The sequence below is a fragment of the Scomber japonicus genome, chromosome 13 (genome assembly GCF_027409825.1).
Source record: "Scomber japonicus isolate fScoJap1 chromosome 13, fScoJap1.pri, whole genome shotgun sequence".
Lineage (NCBI taxonomy): Eukaryota > Metazoa > Chordata > Actinopteri > Scombriformes > Scombridae > Scomber > Scomber japonicus.
The window spans coordinates 8,430,670-8,454,003 of NC_070590.1; the positions used below are offsets into that span (position 1 = coordinate 8,430,670).

At 39.0% G+C, this 23,334-nt stretch overlaps 1 protein-coding gene across 1 annotated transcript in view; it reads left to right on the top strand.

The window, feature by feature from the left end:
* The first annotated feature begins 1,726 nt into the window (after window positions 1–1,726).
* LOC128371317 (polypeptide N-acetylgalactosaminyltransferase 10-like) overlaps window positions 1,727–23,334 on the top strand; it is a 66,231-nt gene continuing 44,623 nt past the window's right edge. Inside the window, exons 1-3 of the mRNA XM_053331600.1 lie at window positions 1,727–1,885; window positions 18,377–18,479; window positions 21,564–21,702. Of these exons, the coding sequence (XP_053187575.1) occupies window positions 1,727–1,885; window positions 18,377–18,479; window positions 21,564–21,702 (401 nt within the window). The remainder of the gene's footprint in view (window positions 1,886–18,376; window positions 18,480–21,563; window positions 21,703–23,334) is intronic.

Below are 23,334 nucleotides of genomic sequence, written 5' to 3' on the forward strand. Positions count from 1 at the left end.
GGAGAGAGGAAGTGAGTGAGCAGAACAAAATAAATCAAAAGACTCAGTGGATTCATTACATTAACCAAAGAGTTACACTGAAGCAGTAAAATCCTAAATAGATAAAACTGTTACGACGCAAATAATTCCCTACTGTCAAAGCTTCTTGTGGCCCATAAAACGTAATATTTGATAACTTAATGAAGCAAACAGAAAAAGAACATCTCAGTTTCATTGCAGAGCTATAAATTCAGAAGTTTCTACAGCTTTGCAGTGACTTACCTAATAACACACTGTGCATATGCTCACTGTGTATAATCTAGTGTTGTGACATCAGTTAAGCTCCAATTTGGCAGTGCTTGGATATAATTAATGCCTAATCTTGGGTTTAAGTAAACATTTTATAGTCAGTAGACATACTTTCACACTGTCACGCTTTATGCTGTGTGCTTTGATTGTGTAGTTGCATACATTTTTTAAATCTTCCAGAAATCTGTCAAAGTTATGCAGGCACATGGATCAAAATGCAGAAAGCAGTAGGAAGACAACATGGACTGAAGGAAATAACTGTTTATTACCAGACTGCAAGGACAACAGCTGAAAACACTAGACCACTAGACTGACCACAAACTGACCTCAAAGAACAGACATGTTTGAATACACAAGGGGCTACTCACAGAAAGAGACACAGCTGAAGTGGGACAGACACTGGAAAATGAGGGGAACACGTGGACTGGTTGACAATGAAGACAACAAGGGTATGGTAGGTGACAAAGAGGACAAGGCCAATGAACCTGAGTGCAGGGGAAAACAGCCTGAGCAGGACTACAGCAAATCATGAGAAACACAAGGTTGCAAACTGCCAAGAATAAAACCAAAGCAAGGCAGAGATAAAACCAAAGAAAACAAAAAGCCCTGGACTCAAAGGAAAAACAATACCAAGCTCAAGCACAACCCCAAAAATACATACATAGACATAGACAAATGCACTTACCACAAATAATTTGTAACCCAGAGAACATTCAAAACACATAGCAACACGACACAATCTAGTGTTTAGTCTCCTTGGTGTATTTACTAACACTTAAATTTGTATTAGTGGTTGTGTTGAGTAGAGTTAATGATTACATTCATTACCACACATATAATTTAGGCTATTAACAACATTCAGTAGTATGGGAGGATATATTTTGGCCTGTTCAAGCTGATATTTGGAGACATTTAAGTTTGTTTTGTTGTTTTTTTGGTTATGGTGATTTCTGAATTTTTTGTTTGAATATTACATTCTTTTTTTCATTTAATTTTATTTAGTCAGACATTGAATTCCTGTCTCCATCTTGATTGATGGGCTGTGCGGTGTATACACCCAGTAAAAACTCAATAACTGAACTTAATTTGACTTAACTATTTGTGTTATATGGCACTGCCTTTCATTTTAATCTGCTCTTCAGAAGAATTTAATGTCACCTAATGCGTAGCATCTAATATAAAGAGTCTTTCATGACTTTTGACTTTAAATTGTCCCATACTCGCATGTACTGTACTGAGAATAGTCAAAGCGACCTGTATGTAGTCGAAGGTATCTTATTTTGAAAATCACAACCGGACATCTGTTAGTATGCTCCAAGTAGCTTGAAAGCAGTCCATCCCCCGAGTCAGACTGAAAGTTGCCTCCGCTTGGGAGAGGAGGGAGTCGAGACTCGCTAGTTTTGCACCGCAGCTGCTTCACAGGCTTTCTCCCGGAGACATGAGGCGGAAAGAGAAGCGGCTGCTGCAGTTCGCCGGGCTGCTCATAGCGGCTCTTCTTTTCCTCCCCAATGTCGGGCTGTGGTCTTTGTACAGGGACCGAGTGCTCGTCAACTCGCCCGACACAGTGGACGGTCCGGGCGGCATTCCCCAGACACAGGTAAGGGAAGCTCGGCTACTACTACTACTACTACCGTGGTCCCCCGCATGAAATGCTTCCAAGAGTTCCGGGGTCTTCTCCAGGGAGGACTGAGAACATGACATGCTGGAGCGCCGTATTTTCTCTGCATGTTCTCTACGTTTTCTTCTCAGTTCAAGCGACTCCTGAGGTGGAGTTTGCTTCAGGCTCTCAATCAAGAATCAAAGAACACACTCATACACGACCTCAGAAGTGAAAATAAATGTTTTTAGATATGTTTAAATATCTAATAAGGTAGATTGTTCCACCCCGCCGAATGCACAATTGGATAGGGGTAAGAGGGTCAGGGCAATGGAGAGCGACTCTGTACTTTCAGCGCAGCCCAGGTTCAGCACCATGGAGAGCGCCCATGCTGTAGACCTCAAAGGCGAAAGAGGCTCCTCGGTTTTGAATAACTGTCACCATAAAGCAAGACAGTCTAGTTCGTTTAGGGTGTAATACTGTAAAGAAACCTCGAAAAATTAAACTTGTAATTGTGAGGGTCTCAGCAGCCCCTGGAGATGGCTATAGAGGCATGAAATTGCAGGTTAGGTTTCCAGATCATTGTTCCGCTGCTCTAAAGTTAGTTATTTGCACTGTTAGGTCTGTTTGCCTTTCATTATTATTTATTTGTGTCCCAAACGTGGTGAATTGCAGCTGTTGACGGTACTGTATTTAGCAAAAAAAAAAAAAAAAAAAGGCTGATTTTTTTTGTTTTACAAAGAGCAACCATAAGCCGTTTCATGTGTGCTCTTATCGATGTTGCAGCCCTTCAGTATCTGCTTTGTAGCACTCGCCATGGGGAACAGCCAAGACTGCCACTGGTTATTTGCGCTATTGACTAATGTACTGTAAGGATTAATTGATCGTGTAGCATATGAAATGGAATGAAAAGGGAAGCATCCACCACAGGTTATTAGATTGTTTTAGTGTTTGAAATGTCAAGAGTAATGAGAATATAAATTTAAATATGGCACGCACTCACCACAGGCTGCCAGAACCTAAAGTGATTACTCAAACTGCTTATTAGAAAATAACTTAATGAAATAATAAAAGCAAGAATAATAACGGAGTAAAGCAGAATAGCTTTATATATGAAAAGCTGCAATTATCATTCCTTTAGATGCTAGATGATGTTTTCTATGATCATTTTTTATAACAAAGATACTTTCTTTTTATCACTAATCCTTCAATTAACTAGAACTGACAAACTATTATACACAAGCATTTTAGTGTCAAACACACTGTCACTGGTATTTGTAGCCCATTCAATATATCCAGCATCTCCTTACAGCTATAAAATACTCAGATGAATAGACCACTAATGATAGTTATAAGTCTTAGCTGGTCAAATATACAGGACCACTATCACCACATCAAGGTCCCGTCATGTTTCTTCCCGTACATATTCACGTCTCTAGTGTATGTGTGTGGAAAAAAAGCCACCTTGAGCTGTGAATCTGACTCACTCAAAGCATGAAAGAATCGTTTCTCAATGAAAATTACCTCAAAATCATTCAGAGGTTTGCTGTTTCAGTGTGTTTGACAGATTAAATGCAAGAATCAATAGCCTAAAATAAAATTACAGCTATTAAATGTATGTGAAATGATTCCATTCAGATACTGATCAACCATTGTCCAAACAGCAAGATGTTTAGACACGAGCTGCAACAAATGTTTCCCACCATGAATTTCTTATTGACACATGCATCAGTTAGTCACTGTACTCCTCACTGTTTCAACAGAGCAGATGAGAAAAGATGAGAGCAGTGATTAGAGTTTATCATAAGGTTTACAGAGTGACTGACTTACTGACCAGCTAATTTACTGAATGATTAAATGGATGACCTGCCTGTAGGACGTTTTGTATTTGAATTGGTATCATTGCCTAAGGACTAATGGCTTCATTTCAATGCAACAGCCTCTGAAATCCATACTTGGGGAAAAACAGACTATCTGGGCAGTTTGCATTTTCAACTGAATGGTTATACACTTAGAATAATCTTTAACATGTTAAGCTCTCCTTTCTCCTTACTGTCACAGTCAAAATCAGTCATACTTTGTACTTGTTTAGGTCTTTTTATTCCATTTTCCAATATGAGGGTCTACAGATGGTAACCGCTAACAACCCCTTCATGGCATAATGTCAAAGTTGTAAACACTGAAATGCGTTGCAGTTGGAACATAGCTTTGAGGTGATTTGTGATGTGGCACAAATTTCAGCTTCTTCAGAGAACATTTTGCATATATTGCCTTTGATATCCCCCATGAGCTTGACAGCATAAAGGCTAATTATGTTATATAATTACAGTATATCTTTATTACGGAGATGGATTTATTCAGTACTCATTTGACAAAACCAGCAGTTTTTCACACTAAATGTTCTGAGTGAGCCGCACTCTCCAGTGTCAATGTAAGCAAGTGGTAAGCAAGTGCCCAAGTGGCAAAAATGCATTGTCCCTTTATTTAGAGGGACAAATATATCTGTTTTTTTTTTTTTTTTTGGGGGGGGGGGGGGGTTATGCATGCATTTAGTCTTATGTCTTGAGGGATGCTGCTGTTCTGTACTTGCTCATGCTGCATTCATGTGATGTGGGCTGGAAGACAGTGATGGAAAAGATTCATGATGTGCGAGTGTCTATGTCATAAGATGTATGATTGCAGAGTTGGCTTAAGTTGTGATCAGAATAGCATAGTAGATTTTGGCTGGTGTGGGGCATCTAGGATTGTTTCCATTTTCAGGGAGTTCTGTATTAATGTGTGCTAAGTTGCAAAGTTGGACATGTTGACATGACGTAGAAAGCTGTTCGTTATCTTGTAGTCGTAGTATTTTTCCCCACATGATGTCAAGCAGGGAAACAACCTGAACCTGACTGCCGACATTTCTCATTTTAGCCTCCAATACACAACAGGACCAATTATGCTGCTGGATTCTGACTGAAAGCATTCATCACCATTTTTTCTTTCTTTCTTGTAAACTTTTAATAGCGAAAGACAAATGGAACAAAGGACAAACAAGGATAAAGGAAGGAACAATATGTGTGTCTCTGATCTGTGTTTGAGTGCTCCCTGTGGGCTGTTATGGCTTCACTGAAGTAGATAAAAATCAATACCCTAATCCCATTCGGCCTTTTTCCCACATAAGTCTTGTTAGAGACATTTGTAGTGGATATTGTCTTACCCTTGTTGGTTTCTGTCTGCTTCACTTGTAGACAACACAGTACTTAAATCATTTGAATAAGATCGCAGAGGATTATATATAAACAGAATGAGCTGCTGTCTCATTCATATACAATCTACTCTCCCACAGATGTCTTAGATAAAAATGGAATATAGATGAGTAAAATTCATACATATCGTTTTTTTTAATTGATTTGTTTACTCAGAGAGGAGGGTGAGAGGGCTTTTCTTCAGCAGCATCCTTATTTACATGTATTTAGTTGAACTGTTTTGCAACCAGTTTGTCCTGCAGGATCTTAGCTGGAGGAAAATATGTTTTACATACAGTGAATGCCTTGCAGCCTAGCCAGCAGCATAAAGCTATGTCAGGCGTTGGCCTCACAGACAGCAATACATCTCTGTCAGTGATATCCATAGGGACTATTTGTTTAGTAATTCTGATGATGCAAGAAAAAAGCTGTTCTTGAGTTTTTCAAATGCAATCTTTCAATGATTTGAGCACCACAAGTAAAACTTGTTTCAGGTTTATCAAATCAGGTTGGCAGATCCCAGACACAGAGCCTGTATCTTAAGAAAAAAAAAATCTAAATCTACATTATGTGCATGCCTACATACTACGAGGGGTATATTGAAAAGTTTCCATTCATCATTTTGATAAATTGACCATTGGGCATTGTGACTTTATGGGTCATGGTAACGTTAGACTTACCTTTTCTCTGTTGAAACCTCTTGAACTTTGCCACGTCCCCTTTTTAGTGACGTCCAACCAGGTTGTTTTCATATATTTATTTGAATTTTCCATTTTAATATGAGATGTTTTTCCACAGTGTGACACGTTATTTTAAAATAGAATTATCTTTTACCATACAGCATACACCACAGCGTAACTAAATACCTCCCAGCAGCAGAGTGACAGCTCTTTGCGTTAACCCAATTGATTTGCCCCTCTTAACCATACTGAGCATTGATCGCTGCAGTAGAATAAAGGAGCAACCTGTCTCTTCCCCCCCTGGCTCAGCAAAACACAGCACAACTCAGAGCAGGATAAGTCCGCTTTAGACCGGGAGGTGTACAGTATGTAAGGATGCTGGGAGGAGGATTATGTGTGCCGCTGAGATGATGATGTAAGCCACATCTGTCCTTTTGTAGCCCCATGTTGAACAGAGCCAAGCTCAGAGGCTACAAGAAGAGACAAGTCACTCATCTGTAGTCTGAATTCTGCTGACAGAGACTTTCATTCACACAGAGGGAAAGAGAGGACTGCAGGGCTGCCACTGCTGCTGCCGGTCACGTGACTGAGAGTTTCATCTGTAGCTCAAAAACCAGAGCTGTGACAAAGAGATACAGTTTGTAAATATTTTTGCTAAGTAGTGGCAGTGGAACAAGCTGTAAACATAACACTGACATTATTACCTCATAAAGTGGCGATGTCCACTAGATGTACGTCAAATATTCATTCTTATTTTAGCTCTGTTTTGCTCTCCACCAACTCCTGAAGGATACATCTGGCTCTTTAGCTGCTAAATGCTCCACTGTGTTCACCAGTTAGCTGTGCAGGTAACATCTAGTTTACCAAAGCTCTTTTTCTAAAAAGAAAAACAAATACATATGCCTGGTGCAATGTGACTGGTAAACATGAACCAACACAGGAAATTTGTGGACCACAAAACCAAAATAATTAGTTAAAAATATACTATGAAGCTTTGTAGAGTTGAAAGAGCCTGTAAAATCGAGTGATAATTCTCCATACTATAAGTTACTCCTCTAACATACACATAATCATTTGATGTACTATTAATACAAAAAATACAAAAATAGTGAGAACAGCTTTAAACACTAACAAAAATCCTATCATCATGACACGATTTCATCAATACAAGAAATAAATACAAGAAAGTCCACATAGAGATGGGAATGGATGGTCGGGTCATGTCAAGGTGTTGCTGACTGATATTTGTACCAGTAACACATTATCTTATCATTTTAACTTCACGTAGTGTTAATGGTACAATTTATGCAGATGTGTCAGATTAATATGTTTTCTGTAACAAGTGACTTATTGGAAAGTAGATTTGTGGCAGCTTCATCTCAGTATTTAAACTATCTTTTTGTTTTACTTTTGTAACAAAATCTATTTCTAAGCCTCATCTCAGTATCACTGGCGCTGCACTTAAAGGGAAACTTTGGTGTTTTTTCTAACTTGGATCCTTTTCCCCCATCTTGTTGTGACTTAGACAACATTTTTTGAAATTGGTTCAGTATCGAGCGAGAGTGCTTCAGCCAGCGGCTGCAAAACAAGCTGCAGTATAATGCGACAGGGTAATCGCACCCCATTAATGTACATCCACGAAAAGTGCTTGTTCTTGCCACTGACAGGCTCAGATTGTTATTGTAAGTGTCTGACAACATAATGGAAAGGACCATACTGAGAACTAAAACGTTTTTCTTTACCTTTCACTTGATCCCATCTATCTGTAATTATTATTGTTTGTTGAAATTAGCTAAATATTCAGCCATGACAGCCATGAGTTGGAGAGAGGAGTATCGGGAGGGCTTTGTTGTGTTGGAGCACAGAAAGCTTAGTGTTATCTAAAAGATTTTCAAAGTCATGGCTGATTATTAAGCTGATTTTAGAAAGAGACTTCTCCTTGAGTAAGACTTGGTGAAAGAAAAGCAGACATAGATTGACAGAGGGCTATTGGCCCGTCTGATTATATTACAAACTGCTGGTAGATACCATCTGCAGATCTCTCACTCAAAACCAAATTAGGTGGGAAAATAGGATCAAGGTTGAAAAATACAGAAGTTCCCCTTGAATATATATATAGAGTTAAAACATTTTCTTACATGTAGGTAAAATTTTCTCAGCTTCTCCATCTCAAAGTTTAGTGTATTATTGAAGCTTTGGGCCTGGTCTGTGCAGAGCAGGGAGTTGAGGCTGATAGTGGCTCCTGTCTGTCAGCTTTGCCTCTAGCTGGAATGGGACAGGAAGCTTCTCTTTGAGTTGGCAGCATCCCGGCTCAGCACTTAATGGCCACCGTACAGCAATTCTTTACTGTTATTCCCCTGCCTTCCTCTCCCTCAGACATGATAATAAGGAGCTTATTTGAACAGCTCAGAAGGGTTGGACTGGAGCCAACAGAGGCTGTGATTCCAGCAGTGCCAACACAGCTGTAAATCACCACTGAACCCCCCAGTAGGTCCATCACACCATGCTTATAGCGAACAATGTGCTGTTGTGTGTTCCTTTATTTCCAAAATCTCTTTTTCAGGCACCCATAAACATTTCTCTAGTTAGGATTTTAAAAGTTAGGTTCCAAAATTCCCAAAAACTTAACCTTACCCCACTTACCACCCCTGGCCATGCAGATATTTCTGGTTTTGTGGGCTAAAGCTTTGAGACACACATCTCTCAAACAACTGTTGTTACATTACATTCACTTGAGTGACTTATAAGTGTATTCTAATGATGTAGGAGAGAGTTAAATGTCATCCGAAATTGTCACTTTAGTTACTTTACCTTTCTTTTAAGAAGTGAGACATAAGTAAGTGCTAGTAAGGCAGCAGTCGTTACAATATAGTCTGAAATGGTGGTTTTTAGCCTGTGAAAGAAGATGGGCAGTGACTCTGCTATACTGATTTCAGTGGGCAGTTCATTCCAATACAGTGGAGCTTTGACCAAGATGAGAAACCACAGGGTCACCTGAGTGATGGAATGGCTAAATGTCTAGAGGCAGAGGAGTGTAGGGTTTGACTATGGCTTGGGGCTAGGAAAGAGCAGTTTCCTCCACTGCCCTGTAGGCCAGCATCACAGTTTTCTGGATGTGAACAGCAACAAGGAGCCAATATAGTGAATAGAGAAGAGCAGTGGTGTGAGCTTTATGTGGTGTCTTGATATGCATTCATAGATGTCACGCAGGTAAGAAGTGATGGGTGTTGTCATCCCAATACGATAAAGGCAAATGGTGAATCTTGTTTGTCATCTTGAAAGTATTAGAAACTCAACAGCAACATACTCAGAATAATCCACACTGACATCACCATCAGCAGCTTTCACTATTTCTTTGGAGGAAAGTAGTCCTAATCAAAACTTCATTATGACAAAAAGCAGGCAGGAAAGCAAATAAAGGATGTGGATGGGGTTGTAAGTATAAGCAGCTGGAACTAACATGGCTAGCCAGCTAACAATAGCCTTCCACAAGTCCACAATTGTCCTTGCATTCAATGTAACCATGCAGTATCCTTCATAGCCAAAAATAGAGTTACATATAGTTTAAACTCTGTGGAATTTAGCAGGATCCAGTTATGACAGCAGCTGCACACCTACAGCATTGAGTTTAAATGTCAAGTTTAATGGTTATTCATTATGGCAAGGAAGGAAGCTTCAAAGCAGTAAGGTCCTTATTATAAGTCCTCATTGTATGTACTAAACAGGCATTTAAAAACAAAACAAGCGGTTAGCAATAGTGTTTGCATATATATCAAAGTTTTCAGGAACAGTAATGTGAGCTTAAATTCAGGTATCTGCATGTTTCCAAGCTGTATCCGCCAACAGTTTTTTTATTAAGACCCTTTAAGCTGTTTGGGAGACTGCTGTTAGCAAGTGATAGCAGGACTGCTTTAAGCTGGAAGAGTGTGTTTGCATAGATATGCAAAGTTTGCCCTCTTTAGTGTGTGTTAGTGAAGTTCTCTCTGTATGTTTGAGCACTATGTATTTGCCCTCTATACTTTCTTGTTAGGTTTGTTTGCTTACCATGTGTGTATGTGCATGCAAACCAGTTCAGCCACAAAGTATGTAACCTGAAAAGAAAAGTAGACTGTGGCAGAGCAATAAAGAAGAGAGAAGTCTGGAAATAGACACAAATATGTTGACACCCTAATATTACATCCACTATATGTGATTGTTGAGCATGTGATTTCAAAACTATGCAGATTGATTGGATGGGTTAATCTGTTGTTATAAGAATCTCTGCTCGTCTGTGAAGGCTTCCAACAAGAGTATGAAACCTGGCTGCGTGGATTTGCTCTCAATCAGCCACAGTAGCATTAGTGATGTCATATATTGATGACTGGTGAGATAAAGTCTGGCTTGCATTTCAGGCTCCAGATCATCCCAAAGGACGGGGTTGAGAACAGGACTCTGTGCAGGCCAGTTAAGTTCTTCAATACAAAACTAGGAAAACTTTTTTTTTTTCATAGTTGTGCCTTTGTGCATGGGAGCATTGTCATGTTGAAACAGGAAAAGGTCTTTCCCACACTGTTTCTACATATTGGAAGAAAACAATTGTCTTAAATCCTTTAAAATGATGTGGCTTTACATCTTTATTGTCAGCTCTCACTCATTCAACTATCTATCCCTCACCTCGTCTAATTGTTTCAGTCCATATTTGTTGATATCTAGCAGAATGTAGTGTATGAAGAGATTATATTGGTGTTGAAGTGGCTTGTTGCATATTATGTTTGTATTATTTATTGTAAAAGAAATTAAACCAAGCTCTTCTCCATCATAATTGACTGAAATGTGAGCTGGCAGTTTCTGGAAAGCGAAACCTTTCTCTGGAAGTGCTGCGCTATACAAAAAAAAAAAAAAGCCATCGTGTGCAGCATATTTAAAAAAGAGCAGCTGCACATTGAGTGTATCATGGCTGCTTTCCACTGCTCTCTGTGCATATAGGAAAAACACATCCTCAATACTCCTATCATCTGAAATACAATAAAGAGTGAGGTTCTTCATCTGGATTCATGTTCTTTGGCTATTTCATGGAAACAGCAGGTGGTTCAAACATTTTGTAAGGTCAGTGTTTGTATCACAATCCATCAATATTGCAGAAGAAGACTGAGACTGCAGGAGGCGGCCCTCTCCGGTCCTCTACATGCTCTCTTTATCTCAGCAGGACTCTCGATAATGACTTCTTTCGGGAGATGGACTGTATGGCCTCAGTGAGCTCCTCTTTGAGGGGGGTTTTGAGTGCCTCGCTGCAGGGGTCTCCGCCTGGAGGTCTTCTGCCCCAAGCCCAACAGGACAGAGAATGGAAGCCTGGAGAGATTTGCATGTGAATCACAACAGGGTTTCTTGGCCCACAAGAGTTTTTCTATGCTCTTTTTCAGAGCTTCATCGAAAGCACTTTGAATGGAAAGTGAAAACAGATACACCTTAGGTGATTTTCCTGATTTTTGTGAATAGATAGTCAGGAATTTCATATCTCTCTACTTTGTCCTCTTACTGAAGTGAAGCAAGAGTAGGTCAGTTATTCTCACAGAAGCTGGATGTTGTTAGAAGAAGGGAAGTGTTGTGAGTGTCCAGTGCAGATTTACTTGTATATGAGGTGGCTCTAGATAGAGGAGGAGGAGAAGAAGGTTGAGTTTGAACCTGAAAGACAGGTAATTGTATCTCTGGGGTTAAGGTGGATCTGCTCTCACTCAGAACTACTGTCGGCTCTCAGCAGGAGAAAGGGAAACAGAAAAGGAAAGTATTGACCCACGGTGGTCTGATTCGTCCTCCTGAGAGAATGAATGGGCAGCTCTGTTCTTATCAGAAGTAATGCTCTGCTGGTAACACCATTCCCGAACAAAGGCAGTCCAATAGTAGTCCTCTATCTCTCTTTGATCAACCCCTCCTCTTTATTCAGCACAACAGATCTGAAAGCAGCTAGAAATAAGCAAAGAATCGCCCGCTACAATACAAGAGAGAAATAATGCCTAGCAAAATGGCAACAACTTGTGGTGGTGATGTTGATTTTGAGCCAGTCAGCTGTTATCAAGTTACTGTATCATAATGACTTTTTCACTGAACATGGATTTAATTGGTATAATGTACAATACTGGCATAATATTATATTCCTGATTTTATAAGCTGTTGTGGTTTTTAATTATTTTTTTTAGATTTCCTTATTTTGTAGCACAAGATAGAAGTTTCATATATCTTTACCTCTGAAATGACTGAAACATTATTTAACATGTAATTTGGGTATCTAATATATTTTCAGGGCATCTCACCCAGGACATAGAGCAAATGGAAAGGATGGATGAAATTGCGGTGCTTGTGGGATAGGGAGTCTGGGGTGCCACTAAAATTTTAAATAAATCCATGTCATGGTATTTCTGTTCAGATTGTGAAGCATGTCTTGTATAATTGACCTAAAAACACATTTCCAAAATTAAAATATCTGTTGTCATGAACTAGAAGCTGAGACAAGTGGAAGTCTAATCTGTTGGTGGCATGAGATGATATTTATAGGGATCACCAAAGTCTATGGCTGTATCAAATTCAGTGGAGGTCCATCTAAAGGTTTCCAAGATGATTCTCTCTGACCAGAATGTTGGATTGGTACAACAACCTTCTTATCACACTAGTATACAGTAGATAAAATAATATTCTCTATTCATACGAAATCCATATTGGATGCCTGTATTTTGTATGCATTCATCTTGAGGATTATACAGTATGTAACTCAGGCATGATTAATACCATGCCTAACCTATACAAGAAAACTCTGTGTAAAGTCAGGCAGCACAGATGAAAGCAACACTCACAGTTTCTAGACAAATCTCTGGAGGCAGAGACAGCCGCAGCCTATACTGTCAGCACCAGCAGATACTGTGCTGAGCTTTCACAAATGAGAATACAAATTTTGCACACTGTAATATATGAATGCTTTCTGCCAAGGAACACTCCTGTCATTAGTTTAAATATTAATTGTAAATCATTGACTTGGCATTTATGTTCTACTCTTGGGACTCCCCATTGTGGTAATACAGCATACTGGAATACATAGAGGTAGGTAAATAACATAGAAACAAGCAGTACAATATGGGAAGGGGCTTATTTAGAAAAGACCTACATAGTGCTTCAAACTGAGAAAGTACAAAGCATTTGGAGACTGTGGCGCCATATATATATATAACCACCATATATGATACAAGATCTGCATACCAATCTCTTGTGTTTGACTAGATCCCTGTTAAGTTTCCCACTGTGCTTTGGGGAAAGTTTTGGAGGGACAAGCAAGACCTCTGAGGTCACTGGCATTTTGTTCTGATTTTGCTGTCACTTAATTCTCAGGAGAAAAGTTTTTCCCTTGTGTCATAATACAGCCGCTGAAGAATAAAGCCATGCCACAAAGCACAATGAGGTAAGTCTCTGCTGAAAAAGTGATGCCTCAGAGATTAGCGTGGCATTTCCAGTCATTGTGATGTGGTTTTCATTGGTTTATGCAGTGTTCGAGACCTTTTCAAGTCTAGTCAGGTGCAACATGTGAGACATTTTCAGAAACCATGGAGATGGCAGAAAATGGTTTGCAGATATGTCGAGTAATGTAGAACAATAAAAGGGGGGATAGCATCGACAGGTATAATGTGAATCTTTCATTTTCCAGAAATGGGACTGACCATTTGAGAAGGGTCCAGCTTTCTTACAGTTATTGTTGCTATTCCTGTAAAGCTTTCCATTGTAGAATGGCACAAATGCAGTTTACATTGATAACCTGGCAGATGTATGTCTAAAATAATACTCAGAATCATTGAACCAATGGTTATTGATTTTACTTGGAAGGACACAGCAAAAGCATAATATCATGCTAAAAGACTGAGGCTAAAGACATTTGTTACATTGTTTGTTTTTAACGTTAACTTTACTTCTGCAACTAGGCTTTTTATTACATAACTTGTATCCTCACATGGCAATGTGGTTAGATTATGATATGCGTCTTCTCTGTAGCCATAATGCAGGTTATTACTGTAGGCAGAATTTAGGAAGAAAGTTAGCCAGTCATGCTAACGTTTGCTATGTAAGTCACAGTACATAAAACTGCTGTATTATGCATTCCTTGTGGTTTTGGTTTAGGATTTTGGGGTCTTGAGAAAGACCCTTTGACCCTTTAATCCGTTAGAAACTGTATTTTGCTCTTACATGGCCCCACTGATAGCATGTGGTGAAATCATAGACTGACAGACCTGCCATGTCTAGCTATGGTTTTCTGTCTCTGTCCATGGTGCTGACAGAGTCCAGTTTTTATTTGGTTTTGGTAATCTGTCACTTTGTTGTTAATGCAAAATCAAGCACGCACGCACACACACACACACACACACACACACACACACACACATACAAACACAAATACATACCGAAACTTCAAAGTGGAACTGATTCATAATGTTTATCTGCACCCAGGGACAGAGCAAACATTAGATGAATAGATGAATAGACCATTAAAAGACTACATGAAAGTTAATCAGTGATCATCCATGCAGGTGAAATTGCCCACGTCTCTCTCTCTCTCTCTCTCTCTCACACTCACACACACACACACACACACACACACACACACACACACACACACACACACACACACACACTCCGCTGTACACTGAATGTTTTGCTCGATAAAAGTATGAATTTCCATTCCAGCCTGTCACTTATCAGACACAGTGTTTTGTAATTAATGACTGCACAGTTTATGAAGATAAAACATGGGCTGCATTGCTTGTGGTATAGCTCACGCGATGCCCTATTAGCTTGTTTATGCTGTGCCTTGAATGTTGACGGAGATAGAAGAGTGCCCAGAGCAGACAGCTGTTTGTGGCAACATGAAGCCTCATCCCCATGATGCTGGCCATTAAGAAGGTAGCAGCAGAGCACACAACAGGGAGGCAAAGAGAGCAACACAGAGTAGAATAAAGAAGGGTGTGTTTAATGTTTTTCTTTTCTTTAAGTACAATGTGAGAAACACTTAGAGTAGTTTTTATGAGGTGGGTATTGGTGATGTGGTTAATACTACACAATATAGCCCCAGAGGTAGAGTAGAGTCACCTCCCACCAACACCCCCCACCTTGCTAGCTGAATTATCTCTTTTTCAAGTGTTAGACTGGATGGAGAAGGGTCAGGCAACACAGAGGGTTTTGTTTAGTGAGGCAGCAGCAGGTGAGGAGCTGTGAGAAAGAAGAGAAATGATGAATAGGTTTGCTGAGAGGTTTTTCTTTTTGTATCTTTTGAACAACAGATTGCCTGATAACAGGATTTATGTATGTTTGGGATTAACTTTTAGATGTTGTAATTAATACCTTAGCAACCTTCCTCCCAACCTGGTTTGAATGGAGGTCAGGTGTTTGGCTTTGATGAGGAGGTGTTTCTGTTGTTGAAGGGAACTTATATTAATGTAAATGATGTTCAAAGCTGTGTTCAATGTACAGTGAATGTATTAGAGCTTGTTGGCTAGAAACAGTGAGGTTTTACTTGATGAAAGTACCAAGACTTTATAAATTGTATTTAATGATTCACAGAAATATGATGCAAGGACATTTTCAAACCTGCACTGTTTAGTCTGGTTAAATCAGACTCTGATTTGTATTCATGACAACTGAAAAGGGAAATCATCAACTATGTAATGCAGTGGTGTTGTTTGGAGGTAAAAAGAACAACATATAACAAACTGGAGTGACTGGTGACAGGACAGGACCAATTCATAAAATCTGTCTGGTATGAATGAGACATGAGACATAATTTCTTCCCACAGAGTTTTGAAGGTTGACATGGTTGATTTCTTGGGATGTATTCACTTCAAAGAAAAACCATAACCTTCCATAACTTTATCTCTTATTTTATCTTCTTGTCACTATCACTGAGGGCCCACCTAAATGCATCGCGTCAGACTGGACAATGGGGAAAAAAAACTACTCAGAGTTGGAAGTTTTTTCAACTTGAGGCCTTCTGGGTGCTCCTGCAACAATGCAGAGCGCAAACAGTAGAAATATGAGGGGTCAAGCAACGCAAAAGTAGCAAGTATAAAGCTTCACTGTCATTGAAAACAATTACAAAGAGCTGCCCCAGGCTGCTAAAAAGTGCTCGGTCTGACTGGGGCCTTAATGTGGTGTCCAATTTCATTTCCTGTATATAAGAATTGAGTGAATACGACAGTTTTTCTGGGAGTTCAATCCCCTGGCTGTTTGTTCTATTCTGTGTGTGTATGAGAGAGGAACACACACACACACACACACACACACACACACACACAAACACACACACACACACACACACACACACACACTTTAAGCTAATCTCAAATCACACTTTACCACCAACATTTACTAGGACCTCACAAATGATGTCTTGCCTTTAGTCCCCATGTGGACTACTGGTCCTGACAAGGTCACAGTGTTTATACTGCAAAAGGTCCCAATGAGATTACAAAAATGTACACACACACACACACACACACACACACACACACACACACACACGCCTGTAAATGCAGACAAAATAACACCTAAGTAAAGTAACACAAAAAATAGTCACACAGACTCAGAGAGATCACGAAAAGTTTTTGGTTTTCCTTGTTTGTTTTTCAAGGTCTTGTTAGAGCAGAAAAGCAGCGGTGGAATATCATGGTGATGTGTGCTGAAAGGAAAGACTGATTGAAAGGAAATGGGGCGGCACAGTGTTGCTTCCTTTTATAGTTGGAAACACACCGATGGACTCTTGCTGCATGTCTGGCCCTGGTGTGACTTGGAGTAGAGAGGAGGAAACATGAAGCTATCAGAAGAGAGATAAAAGTTGTGATATGATATGTGATACTGGTATTTTATTTTGAAAAAGAAAAATTCAAATAAAATTTCAAGAGCAAGGGTTAAGTTGAACGAAGCAGAAAACAATGGCAACCTTAGATTTTCAGTTTTCAGTTTTCTGTGGACCCAAATCAATGCTGAATACATTTCTGTGATGCCTGTGGGATGTTTTTAATAGCTGTACCGGTTCAATGACCTCATCATACAAATCATTCATAATTGTCCACATGACTAACACCATCAATCAGAATAATTAGCCTGAAATTATTTCATGAAGAGGTGGCACTGAACAATCGGGATGGGGATTTTCCACAATTAATGAAACTTAAATACGACAGCTGTAGTATCAGCACTTTGGTGTTTCAAACATGACAACTTGAAAAGTTTTATTTTATTCATCATGTTTGCTTGAAAATAATGATTATCTTTCAACATTTGCAAGAAACTAAAGGATAGAATTGCACATTGCACAAGATGTCTAACCAACTTATGTCCGCATGAAGTTTTTAGTGGCAGCCGACTCTAATTAATAGTTACTGAATTAACATTAACATTAATTAGTCGGTCTAATCTGCCAGCATTTTTTTCTTTTTACCAGCAACAGTTGCATATATTATTAGAAATTATTATCATTATTATTATTATTAGATTTTTCATTGCTTTTCGCTATGAAATGTGATGAGACAAAAGGTTTGATCTGGAGTTGAAGACATCTAGGTATTTTGCAGACCTGAAATCGGTAACAAAGTGGAATTATCTATGGGAAGCGGTCTTTAGTACGTACCGCCTTGTCAGATTGGTGTCTCTGAAATGTCAAGCAGTCAAATAGAAACAGAGAGAACAGCTGCTGTAGGTGCTCTACATTCACATGTACACTCTCATTACTCGCCATAGTGGTTTGTCCGACAGTACGGTGATCTCAGCTAACAGCCTGGTTAATAGTATTCCATGCAGTCAGACGTGTTATTTGTATTTACAACGTTTCACTAATTGCATCCTCCCTTTGAGCTAATTAATTTACTGTTGTGCTCTGCTCCTATAATATCTTGAGTCACTGAAAGTCATTCCTAACGCGAGGAGAATCACTGCTTGTGCATTTTAATGCTGAATAGAGAATAATAGCTTTCGGCGATAAGTGTGTATGTGTGTGTGTGTGTGTGTGTGTGTGTGTGTGTGTGCGTGCGTGTGCGTGTGTGTAATGGCAGTGAAATTGAATGTCATTTTCTTGGTGTCATACCAAAAAAAAACAACAATAAAAAAAATGTGTTTCTTGCTTTGTGTGAATCTCCAGCTGTCAGCAGCACATGTCTGTTTTTCTTTTTTCTCTTTGTTGAAATGATTATATTTAAGCCTCTTCGTGCTGATTTGTAAAATAACTAATATATATATATATACATATAAAACTACATAGATAATTCAGGTTTCTTTTACAGAGACTTGAAATCTGTCAGTAATTAAAGGAAAATGCTCTACTCTTAAGGAAAGAGAAGTCATATGGGAAAGCATAATGTTCTTCATTGTCATTGACAGTTATACTTATGTTTCAAGTGTTTGAGGTTTCAAATGATGCTTAGACTTTTCTGGAATAAACTTTTATGTTTTTAATTTTTTTTTTAAACCTTTCTCTCCTATATTTGATTGTTTTTTGTGTGATGAAGCTAAATTTGGTGGTTATTGTGGGCCTAAACTAAACAGTCTTATAAGTTGTATGTGTTTTCTGCGTACTCTTGCAGGGCCTGAACCAGATGAGGAAGGTTGCTCAGGTGGGACTCGATGGTGTGCGGAGGACAGACTGGCATGACTATGAAGCAATTAGGAGAGATGCTGCTCGCAGTGGTGGGTTCAAACTCTTTGCTGATGCTGCTCTGTTCTTTGGGCATGCTCGCTGAGAACATCTGCACTGTTTAAGCACAATGCCATACACACACACATACACACACACGCATACAGACACACAAATTGCAGCACTGCAGTTCAACTCTCTTTTTTTGTCTTTTCTTAATTCCCTCCAAGTGGATTTCTCTCCCTGAAAAGCAGTGTGAATCAATGCTGTGAGTACAGTCCTTAGTTCATAATTAAACACTGTTAATGGTCCAAAATAAGCATTGATTCAGCTTCAAGGCAACACAAGGCAAGTGAAGTTTATTTATATAGCACAATTCATACATATTGGCAATTCAAAGCCCTTCATAAATCAGCAGAGAGGATAGAATATGACATTGAGAAAGGTAAACTGCAATAAAACAGTTACAAGGAACACATGGAAATAAAACTTTTTTAAAGAATGAGGTGCAGAAGAACAGAAATAGGGTGCAGTTGATCAATTAAGAAGTATCTTAGAACATTAGGATGTCTAGTTTTGAAACTGGCTGAAGTAGGATCACATTTGAAACCATCAGCAAGTTGGTTCCATCTACAGTAAATGCTGCTTTCTTATCTTTAATTCTGACAGTAAGCACCATAAACACATTTCTCTCCAGTGGTCTGAGAGATCTAGCAGGTATGTACTACTGAAACATATCTGGAAGGTATTTTGGTCACCATTTAATGATTTACATCCAAGCAGCAGTCCTTTAAAGTTATTTATATTACTTAAGAGGAGTCAGTTTTATGGTGTCATAGTAAAAATGTAAAAAAAATACACAGCATCAACAACACTGCCATTTGCATCAGCACAAAACATGAGCAACATGGTTAGAAAATATTTACAGTACAACTCCCAGAGATGGAAAACAAAAGCAGAGGTGACGATGAAGGTATTCTGGGATAAACAAATAAAAAAACATATATATTAAAGGTGCAATGCGTAAGATTTAGTTGTATCTAATGGTGAAGCCCTCTCTGTCATGTCCAAGAAAAAGTTATGTTTAGTTTTGTCTGTCTCGTGACTTCCTGTTTTATTTTGAAATCTAACTCTCCTCTTGTTTCAGTCCAGTCCTTGGGTTCGAGTCCTGGTTCAGGTGTGACACTCTGGGTTACTGTAGAAACATGGTGTAACATGGCAGGCTCCATTGAAGTGGATTCACTGTAGATATAAATAGCTTCATAAAATTCCTATTTTCTGGAGATGATACACTAGTTAAAACATACTTATCAATATTATATTCTATTTATGTCACGTCTATTCTGCTAGAGGCCTCTAAATTCTACACACCACACCTTTAAATATCCTTTAGTGAATTTTTGTTGTTGGGCATTACCAAGAGTTTGATATGTTAATTGGGTGGTGTAAAACAGGAGAAGTTGTGTGGCAAGACACAGAAGACTCAAACTAAATACACATCTGGGTGCATTGCCCAGCAAAAACATTAACGTGGCCCACGAATGATTTTTGAGAAAAAAAACTCAGCCAAAGGGTATTTTATAAGACAATTTTAAAAACATTTCTTAGGATTCAAATTCAAATTTTCCAATTGAAGTGATCCATGTAACAAGTTTTATTATGCAGGAGAAAGTACAACGTTAAGTAGAAGAGTTTATCTCTGAAATGAGCCATTAAAGTGAGGAGTTATTTTCCACAGTTATTACCTTCAGGAATATAGACAGATCATTTCTGCCTAATGGAACACAGCACCTCATTTTAATTTGATGCTCTCCTCTGACTATAGATCAGCTTCCATGCATGTGTCTGTGTGTGTTTTGTGGGGTGCATTGATGAGTGGCTAATGAAACATGCAGCACAGTGTAATTTGATGCCCTCCTGAAATGGGCTCAGATATCATAATGTCTGTGTGTTGTTAGAGAGTTATTAGGTACATGCTTGTGTGTACATAGTATATATATTTTGAATGACCTTATTATGTACAGTCTATACTTGTTCTCACACATTTTCTGTGCTGTTACAATTTGGTGGGTGGGTGTTATTGTTAATGTTGTTGCAGATTTTGCTAGGTCTCTCTTGTGAAAGAGATATTGCATTCTTAAGAAACGTTCCATTTAAATAAGATACATAAATTAATATCTTGTATAACAGAAAGCAGAGTCATGGGATCAGACCTTTCATGTACCTTTCAATTCAAGTTTTGTTGCACATTTGCCTCTGTTGACACCTACAGAACGTCACTGTACTCACTTCCTGTCCGCTGTGAAGATGCAAGTTATCACAACATGATATGCAACAGCTGGTTCAAATAACAAGTGGTCTGTTGATTTTGCCATTTCATGCATACAAGTTACAGTCATTTAGCAAAATACAGTAGTAGCTTTTACAATTATTGCAGATATCGAATTATTGTGATCACAAAATTGCAATTTAAGATAAGATAAAATAAGATAAGAAAATAAGTACCGTACTTTATTAATCCCCCAGAGGCTAAACTGAATGTCACCTCCTCCACACAAAGACAGCCAGCATACATTAAGGAAACATACAGTCTCAGGCAGTACAAGATAAGTGCAAAACAACACATCAACATCAATTAAAGAATCCACAACATTCAACAGTCAACAGCAATGTTAATTAAAAAGACCTCACTGCATCAGGTATTAATGACCTTCTAAATCTTTCTGAAGAGCACCTTGGCAACAGTAATCCGCCACTAAAGTACTGTAGCTCTTCAGTTCACCAAAAACACCATAGAATAGGTGGTCCTTTATTGTGTAGGATGCTACTGAGTTTCCAGCCTACTCTCGTCTCCATGATCACCACTAGTACATCAGGAGGCAAACCAATGATGGATCCTGCCTTTTTTATTAACTTGTTGATCCTATGTATGTCCTCTGACTTTAACCCCCACCCCCAGCAGACAATAGCATAAAAAGCACACTAGCTAAAATACTTTGATAAAACACATTCAAGGGTGACCTGCTGACCTGAACGATCGGTGCTTCCTGAAGAAGGACAGTCAGGAGGGGCTGGTATGATGGTGCCGATGAAGAGTGTGTTTTTTTACTCATTACATGTATGTGTGTGTGTGATAGGTAACGGTGAACAGGGGAAACCATTTCCTCTGACAGATGCTGATCGGGTCGACCAGGCCTACAGGGAGAACGGCTTCAACATATATGTCAGCGACAGGATATCTCTCAACCGCTCCCTCCCGGACATCCGCCATTTAAAGTGAGTCCTGTATGTATGTGTGTGTGTGTGTGTGTGTGTGTGTATTCGTCCCTGTAGGTAAATGTATGAAAACACTTATTACAGTAAACAAAGACACTATTGCTAACATTAGTTTTCACCAGTCCATACCAGGTGCCAAACTAAAACCAAAGGTGAGTGGCACCCAGACATTAGAACAATGTCCCCCCTCCCATTAAATCAGCTGAGTTGTATGTATAGCATTCAATAATGCCAAGGGTTTGCTCTTGGTGGTAAATGGTTGTGTATGCTTTCATATGTGTGTTACGTCTGCTTGAATTTTTTAATGTTTTTTGTGTGTGTTTTATTCTTTTATTTCTTTTCTCTTTTCCTTTGTGTGCTGATGTTGATGTAAAACACTGTATACCCCATGTTAAAAAGGTGCTATATTGCTTTGTTTTTCTCTTTCTGTGTCTGGTATTTATCTGTATTAACAACCTGAATAACTCCTATAAATAAAAAGTTACCAAAAAAGCTGCTATATAAATAAAGTTTTACTTACTTGAGGTCAAAAAGGGGCCCCACAAAGTAATAATGATATACATATTTAGCATTAAACCTGTGATATTAATGTGTTGTGATGCTTGAACTGGTGCCTCAATAGAAGCGCTCTTTATTCACAAGTAAACACTGTGACTTAATTAAGTCCCTGAAATCCGCCTACAGTATGTATTCATCTTTATCAGGAGCAGCAGGTCATTGAGAGGATACTTGGTGCAGTGTTTGAAAGGATTAATGCTAAAAGCTGTTCTACATCAGAAAAGAGTGAAAAAAGTTTTTGAATTTCTCTCAAAGAACCAGAACCTGTCCAGACCCCCGTGAACTGCATGCTCCCCTTCAATCCCAGAAAGGCATTGTGAAAGGCCTTTAATCACAGCTTTTCTTTTGCCTGACGAGAACTTTTCTCTGACACTTGACCCTCCCTTCTCTTTCATGTGGAAAGCAGCTTTGAATGCTTCCTCGCTGCCAGTTTCCCCCCAAGAGGACTGCTTCTTTTTTTTTTAGGTGTGTTTATAAAAGCAGGCCTGACCTTACGCACCTCTTGGCATAACCCGTCAGTGCTGACAGGTACTCAGAATAAATGAAACATATCAAAACATTCAACCACACATACCTAGTTTTCCATAGGGGGCATCCCTACGCAGCAAGGTCAAAATTAAAGACTTGGATGTTGTTGCTGTTAAGTTAAATCAAATCATGACTATCCTACATCCAATTATCTGTAATTACCTATCCTGTCCAGGGTCGTGGAGGGATGGCGCCTAACCCAGTTCACATTTGGTGAGAGGCATGGTACACTCTGGACAGCTGGCCAGTCTGACAGGACTAACACATTCACACTCACATTTACACATAAGGGAAATTTAGAGTCTCCAAAGCACCTAACCTTACATGTCTTTTGATATCAGGGAGAAACCACTAAGTTACTGGATACCTGACTTTTTAAAGTCTGTGTAAAGTAAGAATAAATATGTGTTCTGAGTTTGACATACCACAGAAAAGTGTGTTGTTAACCACCCTGCCAAATTTGAATGGTTAAAAAAATTGCCAAATATATGAAATTAGACTTCAAGTTGTGTAAAGATCTGCCTTTCTCTCTGCTGCCGAACGCTG